Source organism: Oncorhynchus mykiss, chromosome 24 (genome assembly GCF_013265735.2).
Source record: "Oncorhynchus mykiss isolate Arlee chromosome 24, USDA_OmykA_1.1, whole genome shotgun sequence".
NCBI lineage: Eukaryota > Metazoa > Chordata > Actinopteri > Salmoniformes > Salmonidae > Oncorhynchus > Oncorhynchus mykiss.
Window position 1 is genome coordinate 33,714,383 of NC_048588.1, and position 20,819 is coordinate 33,735,201.

The 20,819-nt window shown below is 46.3% G+C and overlaps 1 protein-coding gene across 1 annotated transcript in view; it reads left to right on the forward strand.

Moving 5' to 3' along the window:
* inppl1a (inositol polyphosphate phosphatase-like 1a) overlaps positions 1 to 20,819 on the forward strand; it is a 77,695-nt gene that overhangs the window by 14,053 nt on the left and 42,823 nt on the right. The window contains exons 2-9 of the mRNA XM_036961175.1: positions 4,033 to 4,096; positions 8,561 to 8,705; positions 13,089 to 13,179; positions 14,697 to 14,843; positions 14,934 to 15,024; positions 15,490 to 15,579; positions 16,317 to 16,412; positions 20,610 to 20,760. Coding sequence (XP_036817070.1) covers positions 4,033 to 4,096; positions 8,561 to 8,705; positions 13,089 to 13,179; positions 14,697 to 14,843; positions 14,934 to 15,024; positions 15,490 to 15,579; positions 16,317 to 16,412; positions 20,610 to 20,760 — 875 coding nt within the window. The remainder of the gene's footprint in view (positions 1 to 4,032; positions 4,097 to 8,560; positions 8,706 to 13,088; positions 13,180 to 14,696; positions 14,844 to 14,933; positions 15,025 to 15,489; positions 15,580 to 16,316; positions 16,413 to 20,609; positions 20,761 to 20,819) is intronic.

Consider the following 20,819-nt stretch of genomic DNA (forward strand, 5'->3'; position numbering starts at 1 on the left):
GAAAGTTATCTAACATGGAACCCAAACCGGCTGCGCGCTTGCGCCATCGTGCGCCAACGTGCATCATTTTATTTTGTCCCCCTACACCAAACGCGATCACGACACGCAGGTTCAAATATCAAAACAAACTCTGAACCAATGTCATTAATTTGGGGACAGGTCGAAAAGCATTAAACATGTATGGCAATTTAGCTAATTAGCTTGTACTTGCTAGCTAATTTGTCCTATTTAGCTAGCTTGCTGTTGCTAGCTAATTTGTCCTGGGATATAAACATTGAGTTGTTATTTTACCTGATATGCATAAGGTCCTCTACTCCGACAATTAATCCACACATAAAACGGCCAACTGAATCGTTTCTAGTCATCTCTCCACTTTCCAGACTTTTTCATCTTTGAACCTATATGGTGATCGGCATCTAAACTTTCATAGTATTTCAATCACCCACGTGGGTATAACCAATGAGGAGATGGCACGTGGGTACCTGCTTCTATAAACCAATGAGGAGATGGGAGAGGCAGGACTTCCAGCACGATCTGTGTCAGAAATAGAAAGGAGTTCTATTTTAGCCCTTGGCATCGCAGACGCTCGTTGGCGTGCGAGCAGTGTGGGTGCAATAATTGAATAACATGGATTTCAAAATGTATTTTGCGATGCTCGCGCACGCATGTAAGAGGGTTTGGATATTTCTCTCTCTCTCGCTCTCTATCTCTCTGTCCCTCTTTGTCTCTGTCGCTCTCATATATTTATATGTTTAGCAAGCTTAATTGCCGTTATGTACAAGGTCAGTGTTGCCGAAGTGATAGACACACCCCAAAATATGGGTGGAAAACAGTGGCAACAATAAGATGAGTAGATATGCTAGTCCATGCGACGTTTCAATTCGTCGCATGGACTCTACAAGGTGTCAAGAGCGTTCCACAGGGATGCTGGCCCACGTTGACGCCAATGCTTCCCATAATTGTGTCAAGTTGGCTGGATGTCCTTTGGGTGGTGGATCATTCTTGATTCAACTGTTGAGCGTGGGAAAAAACGGCATAGTTGCAGTTCTTGACTCAAACCGGTGTGCCTGGAACCTACTACCATACCCTGTTCAAAGGCACTTAAATCTTTTGTCTTGCCCTTTGACCCTCTGAATGGCACACATTATTTTTTTATTTTTTATTTCACCTTTATTTAACCAGGAACAAGTTCTCATTTACAATTGCGACCTGGCCAAGATAAAGCAAAGCAGTGTCGACTGTTTGGGCTAAATTATAGGTGGGCTATGTACAGGTGCAGTAATCTGTGAGCTGCTCTGACAGCTGGTGCTTAAAGCTAGTGAGGGAGATAAGTGTTTCCAGTTTCAGAGATTTCTGTAGTTCGTTCCCGTCATTGACAGCAGAGAACTGGAAGGAGAGGTGGCCAAAGGAAGAATTGGTTTTGGGGGTGACCATACCTGCTGGAGCGCGTGCTACAGGTGGGTGCTGCTATGGTGACCAGCGAGCTGAGATAAGGGGGGACTTTACCTAGCAGGGTCTTGTAGATGACCTGGAGCCAGTGGGTTTGGCGACGAGTATGAAGCGAGGGCCAGCCAACGAGAGCGTACAGGTCGCAGTGGTGGGTAGTATATGGGGCTTTGGTGACAAAACGGATGGCACTGTGATAGACTGCATCCAATTTGTTGCGTAGGGAATTGGAGGCTATTTTGTAAATGACATCGCCGAAGCCGAGGATTGGTAGGATGGTCAGTTTTACAAGGGTATGTTTGGCAGCATGAGTGAAGGAGGCTTTGTTGCATAGGAAGCAAGTTCTTGATTTAACTTTGGATTGGAGATGTTTGATGTGAGTCTGGCAGGAGAGTTTACAGTCTAACCAGACACCTAGATAGGTATTTGTAGTTGTCCACATATTCTAAGTCAGAACCGTCGAGAGTAGTGATGCTGGACGTGCGGGCAGGTGCAGGCAGCAATTGGTTGAAGAGCATGCATTTAGTTTTACTTGCATTTAAGAGCAGTTGGAGGCCACGGAAGGAGAGTTGTATGGCATTGAAGCTCGTCTGGAGGTTAGTTAACACAGTGTCAAAAGAAGGGCCAGATATATACAGAATGGTGTCGTCTGCGTAGAGGTGGATCAGAGAATCACCAGCAGCAAGAGTGACATCATTGATGTATACAGAGAAGAGAGTCACCCCCATAGAGAGGCACCCCCATAGAGACTGCCAGATCCCCGGACAACATGCCCTCCGATTTGACACACTGAACTCTATCAGAGAAGTAGTTGGTGAACCAAGCGAGGCAGTCATTTGAGAAACCAAGGCTGTCGAGTCTGCCGATGTGGTGATGGACAGAGTCGAAAGCCTTGGCCAGATACACAATCCATGTCTCAAGGCTTACAAATCCTTCTCTAACCTGTCTCCTCACCTTCCACTACACTGATTGAAGAGGATTTAACAAGTAACATTAATAAGGGGTCATAGCTTTCACCTGTATTCACCTGGTCAGTCTATTTCATGGAGCGAGCAGGTGCTCTATACTCAGTGTATAAATGTAGCCTATACTTTACAAAGGGTTTGTGGTATTAGAGATATAATATAATATAACAAATAAAACCAATATACAAAAATCTAATAATGGTCACTGTTTAAGTTTATTTTTGTTTCATTGTTCTCTCTCTTTCTCCCTGCCTCCTTAACTGCTCATCGAGATATTGATTAACAGAGTGACGACTGTGGGATTGCTCTCTCCGTAACCGATGTGAGTAAGGCCTTTAAGCAGGTTAACATTCACACGGCCTTGGGGCCAGATGGATTACCAGGACCAGCTTGTCATGCGGCAGCAGGAAAGGACCATCCCCAAACTGTTGCCACAAAGTTGGAAGCACAGAATCATCTAGAATGTCATTGTATGCTGTAGTGTTAAGATTTCCCTTCACTGAAACTAAGAGGCCTAACCCGAACCATGATAAACAGCCCCAGACCGTGATTCATTCCTCCACCAAACTTAACAGTTGGCAGTATGCATTGGGGCAGGTATCGTTCTTCTGGCATCCGCCAAACACAGATTTGTCCGTCGACCTGCCAGATGGTGAGATGTGATTCATCACTCTAGAGATCTCGTTTCCACTGCTCCAGTCCAATGGCGGTGAGCTTTACACCACTCCAGCCAATGCATGGCATTTCTCATGGTGATCTGAGGCTTGTGTACGGCTGCTCGGCCATGGAAACCCATTTCATGAAGCTCCTGTTGAACAGTTATTGTGCTGACGTTGCTTCCAGAGACAGTTTGGAACTTGGTAGTGAGTGTTGCAACCGAGGACAGACGATTTGTAGCACTCCGCAGTCCCGTTCTGTGAGCTGTGTGGCCTACCAGGACCTCTATACCAGGCGGTGTCAGAGGAAGGCCCTGTTTGGTTAACTATTTAACTTTCTGCACTAACTCTTTCGATTCATCACATATGCTGCTGTTACTGTTTATTATCTATCCTGTCATTTTATCCCTACCAATATGTACATATCTACCTGAAATACCTCGTATGGCTGGCTGGCTGGCAGGCAGGCCAGGCAGGGCAAGGCTGGCAGGCAGAAAATATATAGGTCAAACTGGCATGTTTTGCATAGACAACATTGCAGCACAATGACACACTTACACTACAGGAAACTTTGGTAAATATGTGTTCTTCCTTTTCTTGCCATTGTGTGTAGGGGTGAGTAAGTTCTATCAGCAGTAATGCCATGTTGGCTGAGTTTGACAGACAGCAGCAGGTTGAAACTCCCTCCAGATCCCCATCACACACTTTGCAGGGAATCTGTAATTCCTGTGGTGAAAGTACTAATGTCTCCCTTTTCCTCTCCCTTCCCTCTCCAACTCCTCCCTCCTCTCTCTTCTCCTCTCATCCCTCTTTACATCCTTTGCTCTCTCCTTCCTCGCTCGCTCTCTCCTTCTTCTCGCTCTCTCTCTGCTTGCTCTCTCCTTGCTCTCTCCATCTCTCTCTCCTTCCTCTCCCGCTCTCTCTCTCTCCTTCCTCTCTCTCTCTCCTTTCTCCTTCCTCTCTAGGTTTCAGAAGCATGTCCACACCTATAGGGTTCTCCCAGATGAAGAGGGATTCTTGGCAGTCCAGGTACCATTATACACCACCTCCATACACACCAATGGGTGTGAGTTGGTATTTTTTTCTATGTATATCTAGCGTGTATACAGTGGGGCAAAAAAGTATTTAGTCAGCCACCAATTGTGCAATATCTCCCACTTAAAAAGATGAGAGAGGCCTGTAATTTTCATCATAGGTACACTTCAACTGTGACAGACAAAATTAGAGAAAAAAATCCAGAAAATCACATTGTAGGATTTTTAATGAATATATTTGCAAATTATGGTGGAAAATAAATATTTGGTCAATAACACAAGTTTATCTCAATACTTTGTTATATACCCTTTGTTGGCAATGACAGAGGTCAAACGTTTTCTGTAAGTCTTCACAAGGTTTTCACACACTGTTGCTGGTATTTTGGCCCATTCCTCCATGCAGATCTCCTCTAGAGCAGTGATGTTTTGGGGCTGTTGCTGGGCAACACGGACTTTCAACTCCCTCCAAAGATGTTCTATGGGGTTGAGATCTGGAGGGGCCACTGCAGGACCTTGAAATGCTTCTTACGAAGCCATTCCTTCGTTGCCCGGGCGGTGTGTTTGTATCATTTTCATGATGAAAGACCCAGCCACGTTACAGCTTCAATGCCCTTGCTGATGGAAGGAGGTTTTCACTCAAAATCTCATGATACATGGCCCCATTCATTCTTTCCTTTACATGGATCAGTCGTCCTGGTCCCTTTGCAGAAAAACAGCCCCAAAGCTTGATGTTTCCACCCCCATGCTTCACAGTAGGTATGGTGTTCTTTGGATGCAACTCAGCATTCTTTGTCTTCCAAACACGACGAGTTGAGTTTTTACCAAAAAGTTATATTTTGGTTTCATCTGACCATATGACATTCTCCCAATCTTCTTCTGGATCATCCAAATGCTCTCTAGCAAACTTCAGACGGGCCTGGACATGTACTGGCTTAAGCAGGGACACGTCTGGCACTGCAGGATTTGAGTCCCTGGCGGCGTAGTGTGTTACTGATGGTAGGCTTTGTTACTTTGGTCCCAGCTCTCTGCAGGTCATTCACTAGGTCCCCCCGTGTGGTTCTGGGATTTTTGCTCACCATTCTTGTGATCATTTTGACCCCACAGGGTGAGATCTTGCGTGGAGCCCCAGATCGAGGGAGATTATCAGTGGTCTTGTATGTCTTCCATTTCCTAATAATTGCTCCCACAGTTGATTTCTTCAAACCAAGCTGCTTACCTATTGTAGATTCAGTCTTCCCAGCCTGGTGCAGGTCTACAATTTTGTTTCTGGTGTCCTTTGACAGCTCTTTGGTCTTGGCCATAGTGGAGTTTGGAGTGTGACTGTTTGAGGTTGTGGACAGGTGTCTTTTATACTGATAACAAGTTCAAACAGGTGCCATTAATACAGGTAACGAGTGGAGGACAGGGGAGCCTCTTAAAGAAGAAGTTACAGGTCTGTGAGAGCCAGAAATCTTGCTTGTTTGTAGGTGACCAAATACTTATTTTCCACCATAATTGCCAAATAAATTCATAAAAAATCCTACAATGTGATTTTCTGGATTTTTTTTCTTCTCATTTTGTCTGTCATAGTTGAAGTGTACCTATGATGAAAATTACAGGCCTCTCTCATCTTTTTAAGTGGGAGAACTTGCACAATTGGTGGCTGACTAAATACTTTTTTGCCCCACTGTATGCTGTGTGTCTGGATCAGTAGGAACTGGCAGGCTCTGGTGCTGGTGTTGGCTCTGAGCTGACACACACATGCACACACACGCATGCACACAAACACACAGCAGTCTCTTTGTGCTCTGTGTCTAGCAGCTGGAAGAGTCTCCAATCCCCCCCACAACACACACTCACATATCATAATAACCCCCCCCCCCCCACACACACACACACACTCCTGGTCTCTTGCCTGGAATCCACACTGATTTCTCTGTTTCACTTTTGTTTCGCTTCACCAAATCATTTGGTTTACCAAGACTTCAGTTCAATGAAACATCACTGAAACAGAGTGAATGTGGCTGTCGGGCTCCCCACCCATTGACAGTTGAGAGCCTTAAGGTTTTACAGCCTCCCACTGTAAACCCTCCAACACATATCAATGAACACTGAGCTACCAAGACCAATCTACTATCTGCCTACCAATCTACTATCTGCCTACCAATCTACCATCTGCCTACCAATCTACTACCTACCTACCAATCTACTATCTACCTACCTACCAATCTACTATCTACCTACCTACCAATCTACTACCTACCTACCTACCAATCTACTACCTACCAATCTACTACCAATCTACTATCTACCTACCTACCAATCTACTACCTACCTACCTACCAATCTACTACCTACCTACCTACCAATCTACTACCAATCTACTATCTACCTACCTACCAATCTACTACCAATCTACTATCTACCTACCTACCAACCAATCTACTACCTACCTACCAATCTACTATCTACCTACCTACCAATCTACTACCTACCTACCAATCTACTATCTACCTACCTACCAATCTACTATCTACCTACCTACCAATCTACTATCTACCTACCTACCAATCTACTACCTACCTACCTACCAATCTACCACCTACCTACCTACCAATCTACTATCTACCTACCTACCAATCTACTATCTACCTACCAATCTACCATCTACTATCTACCTACCAATCTACTATCTACCTACCAATCTACTATCTACCTACCAATCTACTCCCAGGTGTCTTTTATACAGGTAACGAGCTGAGATTAGGAGCACACTCTTAAAGGGGGTGCTCCTAATCTCAGATTGTTACCTGTATAAAAGACACCTATCCACAGAAGCAATCAATCAATCAGATTCCAAACTCAACACCATGGCCACGACCAAAGAGCTCTCCAAGGATGTCAGGGACAAGATTGTAGACCTACACAAGGCTGGAATGGGCTACAAGCCCATCGCCAAGCCGCTTGGTGAGAAGGTGTCAACAGTTGGTGCGATTATTCGCAAATGGAAGAAACACAAAACAACTGTCAATCTCCCTCGGCCTTGGGCTCCATGCAAGATCTCACCTCATGGAGTTGCAATGATCATGAGAACAGTGAGGAATCAGCCTAGAACTACACGGGAGGATCTTGTCAATGATCTCAAGGCAGCTGGGACCATAGTCACCAAGAAAACAATTGGTAACACACTACGCCGTGAAGGACTGAAATCCTGCAGCGCCCGCAAGGTCCCCCTGCTCAAGAAAGCACATATACATGCCCTTCTGAAGTTTGCCAATGAACATCTGAATGATTCAGAGGACAACTGGGTGAAAGTGTTGTGGTCAGATGAGACCAAAATGGAGCTCTTTGGCATCAACTCAACTCGCCGTGTTTGGAGAAGGAGGAATGCTGCCTATGACCCCAAGAACACCATCCCCACCGTCAAACAGGGAGGTGGAAACATTATGCTTTGGGGGTGTTTTTCTGCTAAGGGGACAGGACAACTTCACCCCATCAAAGGGACGATGGACGGGGCCAAATTTAAAATGGAAATCAATTTATAACATTTTTGACATGCGTTTTTCTGGATTTGTTTGGTGTTATTCTGTCTCTCACTGTTCAAATAATAATTTATTTGTCAGTGGGCAAACGTACAAAATCAGCAGGGGATCAAATACTTTTTTCCCTCACTGTACCTACCTGCCAAACTTACCTATCTACTTACCAACCAATCTACTACCTACCCACCAAACTACTGTCTACCTACCTACCTACCAATCTACTACCTACTCTTCTACCAAACTGTGACCTACCTATCTACCTACCAACCAATATGCTACCTACCCAGCTTTATTCTAGTACCTACCTACCAATCTAGTACCTACCTACCTACCAACATACCAATCTCCTACATACCTACCTATCAATCTACTACCTACCTACCAATCTACTACCAACCTACCAATCTACTACCAACCAACCAATCTTCTACCTACCTACCTACCTACTACTTAGCTGCCTAACTATCAAGCCATCAAATACCTACCTAACAAACAAACTACTACCTAGCTACCAATCTGCTACCAATCTACTACCGACCTACCAATCTTCTACCTACCTACTACTTAGCTGCCTAACTATCAAGCCATCAAATACCTACCTAACAAACAAACTACTACCTAGCTACCAATCTGCTACCAATCTACTACCGACCTACCAATCTAGTACCTACCTACCTACATACCTACCTATCAATCTACAATCAACCAACCAATCTTCTACCTACCTACCTACCTACCTACCTACCTACCTACCTACCTACCTACCTACCTACCTACCTACCAATCTACTACCAACCAACCAATCTTCAACCTACCTACCAATCTACTACCTACCCAGCTTTATTCTGAACGTGCTGTCCAGAGTGTGACGTGTCTCTGCACCAGTGTATTTCTTTGAAGTGCCTACTCTCTCTCCTGCTCCTCTCTCCCTCTCTCAGACGTCTCAGGGGGTGCAGCCGAAGCGGTTTAAGAGCCTCCCAGAGCTGGTCCTGTTGTACCTCCAGCCCAGCCAGGGACTGGTCAGCACTCTACTGTACCCCGTAGACAGAGAGGAGAGCATCCCAGAGGACAGGGACTATTCAGGTACACCCAAAAGAGTTTAGCAACATTGAGATGACCGATATGGGAGTTTAGCGACATTGAGATGACAGATATTGGAGTTTAGCGACATTGAAATGACAGATATGGGAGTTAGCCTGTCTTCTCTTGAGAGCCAGGTCTGCCTACGGTGGCCTCTCTCAATAGCAAGGCTATGCTCACTGTGTCTGTACATAGTCAAAGCTTTCCATAATTTTGGGTCAGTCACAGTGGTCAGGTATTCTGCCACTGTGTACTCTCTGTTTAGAGCCAAATAGCATTCTAAACTCAGCAGAAAAAGAAGTAATCTCACTGTCAACTGTTTATTTTCAGCAAACTTAACATGTGTAAATATTTGTATGAACATAACAAGATTCAACATCTGAGACAAACTGAACAAGTTCCACAGACATGACGAACAAAAATGGAAAAATGTGTTCCTGAACAAAGGGGGGGTCAAAATCAAAAATAACAGTCAGTTTCTGGTGTGGCCACCAGCTGCATTAAGTACTACAGTGCATCTCCTCCTCATGGACTGCACCAGATTTGCCAGTTCTTGCTGTGAGATGTTACCCCACTCTTCCACCGAGGCACCTGCAAGTTCCAGGACATTTCTGGGGGAAATGGCCCTAGCCCTCACCCTCCGATCAAACAGGTCCCAGACGTGCTCAATGGGATTGAGATCCGGGCTCTTCACTGGCCATGGCAGAACACTGACATTCCTGTCTTGCAGGAAATCACACACAGAACGAGCAGTATGGCTGGTGGCATTGTCATGCTGGAGGGTCATGTCAGGATGCGCTTGCAGGAAGGGTACCACATGAGGGAGGAGGATGTCTTCCCTGTAACGCACAGCGTTGAGATTGCCTGCAATGACAACAAGCTCGATGATGCTGTGACACACCGCCCAAGACCATGACAGACCCTCCACATCCAAATCGATCCTGCTTCAGAGTACAGGCCTTGGTGTAACGCTCATTCCTTTGACGATAAACGCGAATCCGATCATCGCTGCTGGTGAGGCTTCTCACAGTACGGACATTGCAATTTATTGCCCTGGCCACATCTGCTGGCCTCATGCCTCCTGGCAGCATGCCTAAGGCACGTTCACGCAGATGAGCAGGGACCCTGGCCACATCTGCTGGCCTCATGCCTCCTGGCAGCATGCCTAAGGCATGTTCACACAGATGAACAGGGACCCTGGGCATCTTTCTTTTTGTTTTTTTCAGAGTCAGTAGAAAGGCCTCTAGTGTCCTAGGTTTTCATAACTGTGACCTTAATTGCCTACTGTCTGTAAGCTGTTAGTGTTTTAACGACCGTTCCACAGGTGCATGTTCATTAATTGTTTATGGTTCATTGAACAAGCATGGGAAACAGTGTTTAAACCCTTTACAATGAAAATCTGTGAAGTTATTTGTATTTTCACGAATTATCTTTGAAAGACAGGGTCCTGAAAAAGGGACGGTTTAGTTTGCTGTTTTTTTGTTAATTCTTTCCGTTGTCTCTCACGATTTGGTTTTTGTCTTATTGTGTTGCTGTCCTGGGGGTCTGTCTGTGTTTGTGAACAGAGCCCCAGGACCAGCTTGCTTAGGGGGCTCTTCTGTAGGTGATGGCTTTGTTATTGAAGGTTTGGGAATCACTTCCTTTCAGGTGGTTGTAGAATTCATTTTCTGGATTTTATAATTAGCGGGCATCGGCCCGATTTTGCTCTGCGTTATTTGGTGTTTTTGCCCCATTTTGTGAATTCTTGGCCGGTGAGCGGACCCCAGACCTCACAACCATAACGGGCAATGGGTTCTATAACTCAGTATTTTTAGCCAGATCCTAATTTGGATGTTGAATTTGATGTTCCTTTTGATAGCGTAGAAGGCCCTTCTTGCCTCGTTTCTCAGCTTGTTTACAGCTTTGTGGAAGTTACCCGTGGTGCTGATGTTTAGGCCGAGGTATGTATATATTTTTTTTGCTCAAGGGCAATGGTGTCTAGATAGAATTTGTATTTATGGTCCTGGTAACTGGACCTTTTTTGTAACACCATTATTTTTCTCTTACTGGGATTTACTGTCAGGCCCCAGGTCTGTGCAGAAGGTCTAGGTGCTGCTGTAGGCCCTCCTTGGTTGGGGACAGAAGCACCAGATCATCAGAAAACAGTAGACATTTGACTTCAGATTCTAGCAGGGTGAGGCCGGGTTCTGCCGACTGTTCTAGTGCCCTCACCAATTCATATATATGTGTTGAAGTGAGTGGGGCTTAAGCTGCATCCCTGTCTCATCCCCCGGCCCCGTGGAAAGAACGTTTTTGCCAATTTTAACACTTGTTGTTTGTGTACATGTTGTATGTTTTTCCGCCAACACCACTTTCCATCAATTTGTATTTATTTATTTAAACATATTTATATTTAACCAGGAAGGCCAGTTGAGAACAAGTTCTCATGTTCAACTGCGACCTATCCAGGATAAAGCAAAGCAGTGCGACAAAAACAACAACACGGAGTTACACATGGGATAAATAAACGTACAGTCAATAACACAATAGAAAAATATATGTACAGTGTGTGCAAATGTAGTAAGATTAGGGAGGTAAGGCAATAAATAGGCCAATAGTGGCAAATCAATTTAGACATTTACACTGGAGTGATAGATGTGCAGATGAGGATGTGCAGGTAGAAATGCTGATGTGCAAAAGAGCAGAAAGACAAAAAACTAATATGAGGATGAGGTAGTTGGTTGGATGGGCTATTTACAGATGGGCTATTTACAGATGGACTATTTACAGATGGGCTATTTACAGATGGGCTATTTACAGATGGGCTATTTACAGATGGGCTATTTACAGATGGACTATTTACAGATGGGCTATTTACAGATGGGCTATTTACAGATGGGCTATTTACAGATGGGCTATTTACAGATGCGCTATTTACAGATGGGCTGTGTACAGCTGCAGCGATCGATAAGCTGCTCTGACAGCTGACACTTAAAGTTAGTGAAGGAGATAAGTCTCCAACTTCAGTGATTTTTGCAATTCGTTCCAGTCATTGGCAGCAGAGAACTGGAAGGAAAAGCGGCCAAAGGAGGTGTTGGCTTTGGGGGTGACCACTATAGCAGACCCTCATGCCAAATTTAGTCAAAAGCTTTATGGAAATCAACAAAGCGTGAAAAGACTTTGCTTTTGATTTATTTGTCAATTACGGTGTGCAGGGTAAATACGTGGTCTGTCGTACGGTAATTTGGTAGAAAGCCAATTTGACATTTGCTCAGTACGTTGTTTTCACTGAGGAAATGTACGAGTCTACTGTTAATGATAATGCAGGGGATTTCCCCAAGGTTGCTGTTTTCACATTTCCCCCGGTACTTATTGGGGTCAAATTTGTCTCCACTTTTGTGGATTGGGGTGATCAGTCCTTGGTTCCAAATATTGGGGAAGATGCCAGAGCTAAGGATGATGTTAAAGAGTTTAAGTAAAGCCAATTGGAATGTGTTGTCTGTATATTTTAGCATTTCATTTAGGATACCATCAACATTTTGGGTTTGAGGGTTTGTATTTTGTCCTGTAGTTCATTAAATGTAATTGGAGAATCCAGTGGGTTCTGGTAGTCTTTAATAGTTGATTTTAAGATTTGTAATTGATCATGTATAAGTTTTTGCAGTTTGTCCTTTGTTATAGAGCCAAAAAGATTGGAGAAGTGGTTTATCCACACATCTCTGTTTTGGATAGATAACTCTTTGAGTGCTTTTCAATTTTCCCAGAAGTGGTTAGATTCTATGTATTCTTCAGTTACATTGAGCTGATTTCTGACGCGCTGTTCCTTTTTCCGTAGTGTATTTCTGTATTGTTTTAGTGATTCACCATAGTGAAGGTGCAGGCTCGGGTTTTCTGGGTCTCTATGTTTTTGGTTGGACAGGTTTCTCAATTTCTTTCTTAGGTTTTTTGCATTCTTCATCAACCCATTTGTCATTGTTGTTCATTTTCTTTGGTTTTCTGTTTTAAATGATTAGATTTGATAGGCAAGCTGAGAGGTCAAATATACTGTTTAGGTTTTCTACAGCCAAGTCTACACCTTCACTATTACAGTGAAACATTTTGTCCAGGAAGTTTTCTAGAAGGGATTGCATTTGTTGTTACCTCATTGTTTTTTTGGTAGGTTTTCCAAACTACATTCCTTCCATCTATAGCATTTCTTAATATTACTCAGTTCCTTTGGCTTTGATGCCTCATGATTGAGTATTGCTCTTTTCAGGTAGATTGATTTTGCTGTGGTCTGATAGGGATGTCAGTGGGCTGACTGAACGCTCTGAAAGACTAGTATCTCTTTGTCTGTCTCTCGCTCCATCTCTTTCTGTCTCTTTCTCTGATTGGTCAAGTGTTAACTCTCTCTGTGTGATTGGTCAGATGGGGAAGATGAGAAGCCGCCCCTTCCTCCTCGTTCCGCCTCCACCTCCACAACACCTACAGGCTCCGCCCCGGAGACACCAACCGACAGGTACGGCACACAGAACAAACACACCACACAATTTTACGGGACCTGGTAAAACTCCTGGCCCTAGTAAAAGGTGGGTCTTAAATGTGATCAACTGCCTACCAACTGATGCTGGTTGTAGAGATTCAGTAAGTCTGTTCAGGGCCTAGAACAACCCTCAAGAACCCTTCCCCTCTCTTCCCTCTTCTCTTCATTTTCTATCTTCTCTTACCCTCCTGCCCCCCCCCCTCCTCCTCCTCATCTCCTCAGATAGGAAGACAACATCCTGTTTAAAACCACACAGCTCAGAGAGGATGCTGTGTGTGTGTGTGTGTGTGTGTGTGTGTGTGTGTGTGTGTGTGTGTGTGTGTGTGTGTGTGTGTGTGTGTGTGTGTGTGAGTGTGAGTGTGAGTGTGTGAGACTCCACAGAAACCATGTGCGTGTAGTTTGTCTTACTTAGACAGTGAGTCAGCAGCCGTCTGATCCTGAGGAAATCTGTGACTTGGAAAGTTGTTGTCCTGTCTTCAGTGTTCTATACTCACCACAAGGCCAGTCCCCCTCTGCCCCCCCATGGTCTCCAGTGTTCTATACTCACCACAAGGCCAGTCCCCCTGCCCCCCCATGGTCTCCAGTGTTCTATACTCACCACAAGGCCAGTCCCCCTCTGCCCCCCATGGTCTCCAGTGTTCTATACTCACCACAAGGCCAGTCCCCCTGCCCCCCCATGGTCTTCAGTGCCCCCCCCCATGGTCTCCAGTGTTCTATACTCACCACAAGGCCAGTCCCCCTCTGCCCCCCCATGGTCTCCATTGTTCTATACTCACCACAAGGCCAGTCCCCCTCTGCCCCCCCATGGTCTCCAGTGTTCTATACTCACCACAAGGCCAGTCCCCCTCTGCCCCCCCCACGGCCTCCAGTGTTCTATACTCACCACAAGGCCAGTCCCCATCTGCCCCCCCATGGTCTCCAGTGTTCTATACTCACCACAAGGCCAGTCCCCCTCTGCCTCCCCATGGTCTCCAATGTTCTATACTCACCACAAGGCCAGTCCCCCTCTGCCTCCCCATGGTCTCCAGTGTTCTATACTCACCACAAGGCCAGTCCCCCTCTGCCTCCCCATGGTCTCCAGTGTTCTATACTCACCACAAGGCCAGTCCCCCTCTGCCTCCCCATGGTCTCCAGTGTTCTATACTCACCACAAGGCCAGTCCCCCTCTGCCTCCCCATGGTCTCCAGTGTTCTATACTCACCACAAGGCCAGTCCCCCTCTGCCTCCCCATGGTCTCCAGTGTTCTATACTCACCACAAGGCCAGTCCCCCTCTGCCTCCCCATGGTCTCCAGTGTTCTATACTCACCACAAGGCCAGTCCCCCTCTGCCTCCCCATGGTCTCCAGTGTTCTATACTCACCACAAGGCCAGTCCCCCTCTGCCTCCCCATGGTCTCCAGTGTTCTATACTCACCACAAGGCCAGTCCCCCTCTGCCTCCCCATGGTCTCTGTTCTACTGACACGGATTGTGATGTTGTTCCATCCTACTTTAGCGCCCCTGCTGCTAACGGCCTGAGCACCATTTCCCATGAGTATCTGAAGGGAAGCTACGCTCTGGACCTGCAGGCTGTCAAACAGGGAGCCAGCTCTCTGCCCCACCTCAACAAGACACTGGTGTCCTCCTGCAAACGCCTCAATGGGTGAGACACACACACATACACACAATGTTCTCTCTCACACACACACACACACACAAACACACTCAAAAACCTATCTGTGGGTGTGTGTAGGGAGGTGGATAAGGTTCTGTCTGGGCTGGAGATCCTGTCCAAGGTGTTTGACCAACAGAGTGCCTTCATGGTGTCCAAGATGATACAGCAGGTATTATACTTTTTCTACCTTTTGGTGTGTGTGTGTGTGTGTGTGTGTGTGTGTGTGTGTGTGTGTGTGTGTGTGTGTGTGTGCGCGCAGGAGACAGATGGTGAGGTGAAATGTATGACTCTGGGAAGCACAGGAAGCTTAGACATGCCGCACCTTGGTTTCCTCTTTAACGCACAGACACACACACACACACACACACACGCACACAGTGCTCCTGAGTGCACTGAGGGTCATGAGGAAAGAGCTCTTTGTCTCCCAGGGAAAAACAACAAGAGTTCCTGGAGACAGCTGTGCTTGAGAGAGTCACGCTGTAATCACACACACACACACACACACACACACTGTGGCTAATGTAGTCTTAAAGGGCCAGACCCACTTTGCCATGGTGTGACAACACACCATGGGGTCACGCCTGCATAGCATCTAGTGTGTGTGTGTATTACAACGGTCTGTTTCCCTCTGTAGTCGGTGAATCAGGGTGGAGATCAGGAGTTGGAGAATCTGGTCACTAAACTGGCTATCCTCAAAGATCTACTGTCTTCTATAGAGAAGAAGGTAAGCCTACGAGCATAGAAATATTATCTAGTAGTCATTCTATGTCCCCCCCTGGAGGGGGAGGAATGGAGTGAGAGGAAGGGATTGAGTGAGGGGGAGGGAGGGATGGGGAGGGAGGGAGGGATGGGGAGGGAGGGTTGAGGGAGGGATGGAGTGAGAGGGGGAGGGAGGTTTGAGGGGAAAGAAGTGAGAGGGGGAGGGATTGAGTGAGTGAGAAGGGGAGGGAGGGAGGGATGGAGGGATTGAGTGAGTGAGAGGGGGAGGGATTGAGTGAGTGCGTGAGTGGGGGGGAGGGATGGAGTGAGAGGGATGGAGTGAGAAGGGGAGGGATGGAGTGAGAGGGGGAGGGAAAGGGAGGGAGGGAGTGAGAAGGGGAGTGAGAGGGGAGATGGAGTGAGAGGGGGATGGAGGGATTGAGTAAGAGGGGGGAGGGATTGAGTGAGGGGGAGGATGGAGTGAGAGGGGGAGGGAGAGATGGATTGAGTGAGGGGGAGGATAGAGGGGGGAGGGATGGAGTGAGAAGATGGGAGGACTGGAGAGAGGGAAGAAGTAGACCAGGAAGTCACTAAACCAGTATACATACCCTACACTGTGGTTGTTCAGGTTTCATAACTCTCTCTCTCTCCTCTCTCTCCTCTCTCTCCTCTCTCTCCTCTCTCTCCTCTCTCTCCTCTCTCTCCCTCTCTCCTCTCTCTCCCTCTCTCCTCTCTCTCCCTCTCTCCTCTCTCTCCCTCTAGGCTCTGAAGGCTGTGCAGGATTTGAGTGTGTCCACTCTCTCCTCTCCTCCTCCTCTCACACGCCACAGCAAAACCATCCCTGTACAGGCCTTTGAGGTACATGCAAACACACACTTGGCGATATATCAGTGGGTGTTGCTCGGAATTCCTAGATTCTCCAGGAAGTTTTTTGAACAGACTGGAATGTGCCACACCTGTCCCCATGTGTAGTTCTGTCTGCTCTGTGGTCCTACCTCTGTTAGGATTTAGATGACTGATGTGACCAGAGTGTAGAGACCAAAGCCCTCAACGCTGTGCTCAGTGGAGCTGACAACTACTGAGTGGGTGTGATGGAAGGATGATCACTATCAGTAACCAGGAAATGGACGCCTCAGCTAGCTAGCGCTCTGGAGATGTAAATACCACGCCTGCCTGGGGTCATGGTCCATTTCAATTCACTCTGTCAGGCATTTGAATTCCATTTCAGGAATTTAAAATGGAAACCTTCCTGAATGAACTGACCTTAAATGGAAGTACTTTACCTCTATGTAAACATACACTCCAGCTGAGTTGATTTAATGGGCTGGCTGAACAGGATCCAAGTTCAGTATGTTACCATGTTGAATCACTCTACGATTAACATCACCTGGTCTGTTACGTGTTTCAGAAGTTAGTAACAGCTGGATTTGAGAAGCTGAATGTCCATTGGTCATAGCTCATATGGAGCTGAATATTGATTGACTTATTGATTGGTTTTCCACTCTGAGAGACATTGGTCGTGTTGGAGAGCATCAAAATGGTTACTGACTGACTGATCTACAAACAATAACGACTAGTTCTTTATGATGCAATGTCATTTGAAGATCAGTCAGTCGGCAGTCGCCTGCACTGTCGTTGTGACGTCAAACAAGCCAAATATAATACATTCTTGAACCTTTTATTTAACTAGGCAAGTCAGTTAAAAACAAATTCTTATTTACTATGACAGCCTCTCACAAACGAGGACGGGGGCTGGGATTAAAAATGTTAAATAAAATAACAATATAGGACAAAACACACATCACGACAAGAGAGACACAACAACACTACTTAAAGAGATCCACTGTAAGACAACAGCATGGCAGCAACACATGAAAACACAGCATGGTAGCAACACAGCATGGTAGCAACACAGCATGGTAGCAACACATGAAAACACAGCATGGTAGCATCACAGCATGGTAGCAACACAGCATGGTAGCAACACAGCATGGTAGCAACACATGAAAACACAGCATGGCAGCAACACATGAAAACACAACATGGTAGCAACACAGCATGGTAGCAACACAGCATGGTAGCAACACAGCATGGTAGCAACACAGCATGGTAGCAACACATGAAAACACAGCATGGTAGCATCACAGCATGGTAGCAACACAGCATGGTAGCAACACAGCATGGTAGCAACACAGCATGGTAGCAACACAGCATGGTAGCAACACAGCATGGTAGCAACACAGCATGGTAGCAACACATGAAAACACAGCATGGTAGCATCACAGCATGGTAGCAACACAGCATGGTAGCAACACAGCATGGTAGCAACACATGAAAACACAGCATGGCAGCAACACATGAAAACACAACATGGTAGCAACACAGCATGGTAGCAACACAGCATGGTAGCAACACAACATGGCAGCAATACATGAAAACACAACATGGTAGCAACACAGCATGGTAGCAACACAGCATGGTAGCAACACAACATGGTAGCAACACAACATGGTAGCAACACAACATGGTAGCAACACAGCATGGCAGCAACACATGAAAACACAACATGGTAGCAACACAGCATGGTAGCAACACAACATGGTAGCAACACAGCATGGTAGCAACACAACATGGTAGCAACACAGCATGGTAGCAACACAGCATGGCAGCAACACATGAAAACACAGCATGGTAGCAACACATGGTAGCAACACATGAAAACACAACATGGCAGCAACACAGCATGGCAGCAACACAGCATGGCAGCAACACAACATGGCACAAACATTTTTGGGCACAGACAACAGCACAAAGAGCAAGAAGGTAGAGACAACATTCCCCGAAGCAGCCATAACTGTCAGTAAGAGTGTCCATGACTGAGTCTTTGAATGAAGAGATGGAGATAAAACTGTCCAGTTTGAGTGTTTGTTGCAGCTCGTTCCAGTCGCTAGCTGCAGCGAACTGAAAAGAGGAGCAACCCAGGGATGTGTGTGCTTTGGAGACCTTTAACAGAATGTGACTGGCAGAATGGGTGTTGTATGTGGAGGATGAGGGCTGCAGTAGATATCTCAGATAGGGGGGAGTAAGGCCTAAGAGGGTTTTATAAATAAGCATCAACCAGTGGGTCTTGCGACGGGTATACAGAGATGACCAGTTTACAGAGGAGTATAGAGTGCAGTGATGTGTCCTATAAGGAGCATTGGTGGCAAATCTGATGACCGAATGGTAAAGAACATCTAGCCGCTCCAGAGCACCTTTACCTGCCGATCTATAAATTACATCTCCGTAATCTAACATGGTTAGGATGGTCATCTGAATCAGGGTTAGTTTGGCGGCTGGGGTGAAAGAGGAGCGATTACGATAGAGGAAACCAAGTCTAGATTTAACTTTAGCCTGCAGCTTTGGTATGTGCTGAGAGAAGGACAGTGTACCATCTACTTGTATGAGGTGACTACCTCAAGCTCTAAACCCTCAGAAGTAGTAATCACAGCTGTAGGGAGAGGGGCGTTCTTCTTACCAAATCACATGACCTTTGGTTTTGGAGGTGTTCAGAACGAGGTTAAAGGCAGAGAAAGCTTTGCTGTAGAGTGTTTAACACTGTATCATCGCCATATAAATGGATGAGCGAGCTTCCTACTGCTTGAGCTATGTTGTTGATCACGGCCCAATAGACATGTCTGTCTGACGACACTAGACTGGGGAGGCAGCAGACACAGATTACCAGTCAGTCACCTACACTCCCCTGTGTGGTTTATACAGCGGTTGAGGGGAAACGTCAGATGATTTCACACTCACCGTAGACTTCAGTGTTTGTGTGTTGGGGTCTGGTGTGTGTGTGTGTGTGTTGGGGTCTGGTGTGTGTGTGTGTGTGTTGGGGTCTGGTGTGTGTGTGTGTGTGTGTGTTGGAGTCTGGTGTGTGTTGGGGTCTGGTGTGTGTTGGGGTGTGTGCGTGTGTGTGTTTGTGTGTGTGTGTGTGTGTGTGTAGGGGTCTGGTGTGTGTGTGTGTGTGTGTGTGTGTGTTGGGGTCTGGTGTGTGTGTGTGTTGGGGGTCTGGTGTTTGTGTGTGTGTTGGGGTCTGGTGTGTGTGTAGGGGTCTGGTGTATGTTGGTGTGTGTGTGTGTGTGTGTGTGTGTGTGTGTGTGTGTGTGTGTGTGTGTAGGGGTCTGGTGTGTGTTGGGGTGTGTGTGTGTGTGTGTGTTCACCTCCTTTTTAGCCACTTCCTGTTTGCAGGGGAAGAAGTGTGTTGTTGAGATGAGTAAGATGCAGGGGGGAAGGGGGGCTGGGGTGTTTCCAGAGAGAGATGTACTGTAGCTGCACTGAGCTCTGTGACGTTGTTGCCTTTTATTGACATTATTATTGTTATTTATACTAAAAGATGTAGGATACATTTCACTGAGAACCCAGATGAGATTGTTGACGTGGAATGCTATTGCCGACATGCAGGATAGTTTAGTGAACTTGTGGAACTGACTGTGTGTCAACCCGCTGACTCCCCCTGGTGGTGACGCCTTGCATCTCTTAGGCTGAAGTTTATTATGTGGGTAATGAATTCAGATATTTGTTTCGTCTGTCTCTGTGTCCGTCCGTCCGTGTATCTGTCTGTTTTGTAACCCCTCTGTCTGTCTGTCCCCTCCAGGTGAAGCTGGATTTGTTTTGTAACCTCTCTGTCTGTCCCCTCCAGGTGAAGCTGGATGTGTTTTGTAACCTCTGTCTGTCCCCTCCAGGTGAAGCTGGATGTGTTTTGTAACCTCTCTGTCTGTCCCCTCCAGGTGAAGCTGGATGTGTTTTGTAACCTCTCTGTCTGTCCCCTCCAGGTGAAGCTGGATGTGTTTTGTAACCTCTGTCTGTCCCCTCCAGGTGAAGCTGGATGTGTTTTGTAACCTCTCTGTCTGTCCCCTCCAGGTGAAGCTGGATGTGTTTTGTAACCTCTGTCTGTCCCCTCCAGGTGAAGCTGGATGTGTTTTGTAACCTCTCTGTCTGTCTGCCTGTCTGTCTGTCTGTCCCCTCCAGGTGAAGCTGGATGTGTTTTGTAACTTCTCTGTCTGTCCCCTCCAGGTGAAGTTGGATGTGTACCTGGCAGACCTGACTAAAATAGGGAAGAGTCAGAAGCACAGTCTGTCTGTGGACGTGGAGGGAGGGATGCTTGTGGTGATGAAGAAGATGAAGGACAACCAGGAGGACTGGAACACCTTCACACACCACAAGAGTGAGGACACATATATGTGTATATATATGTGTGTGTGTGTATATATATATATATATACG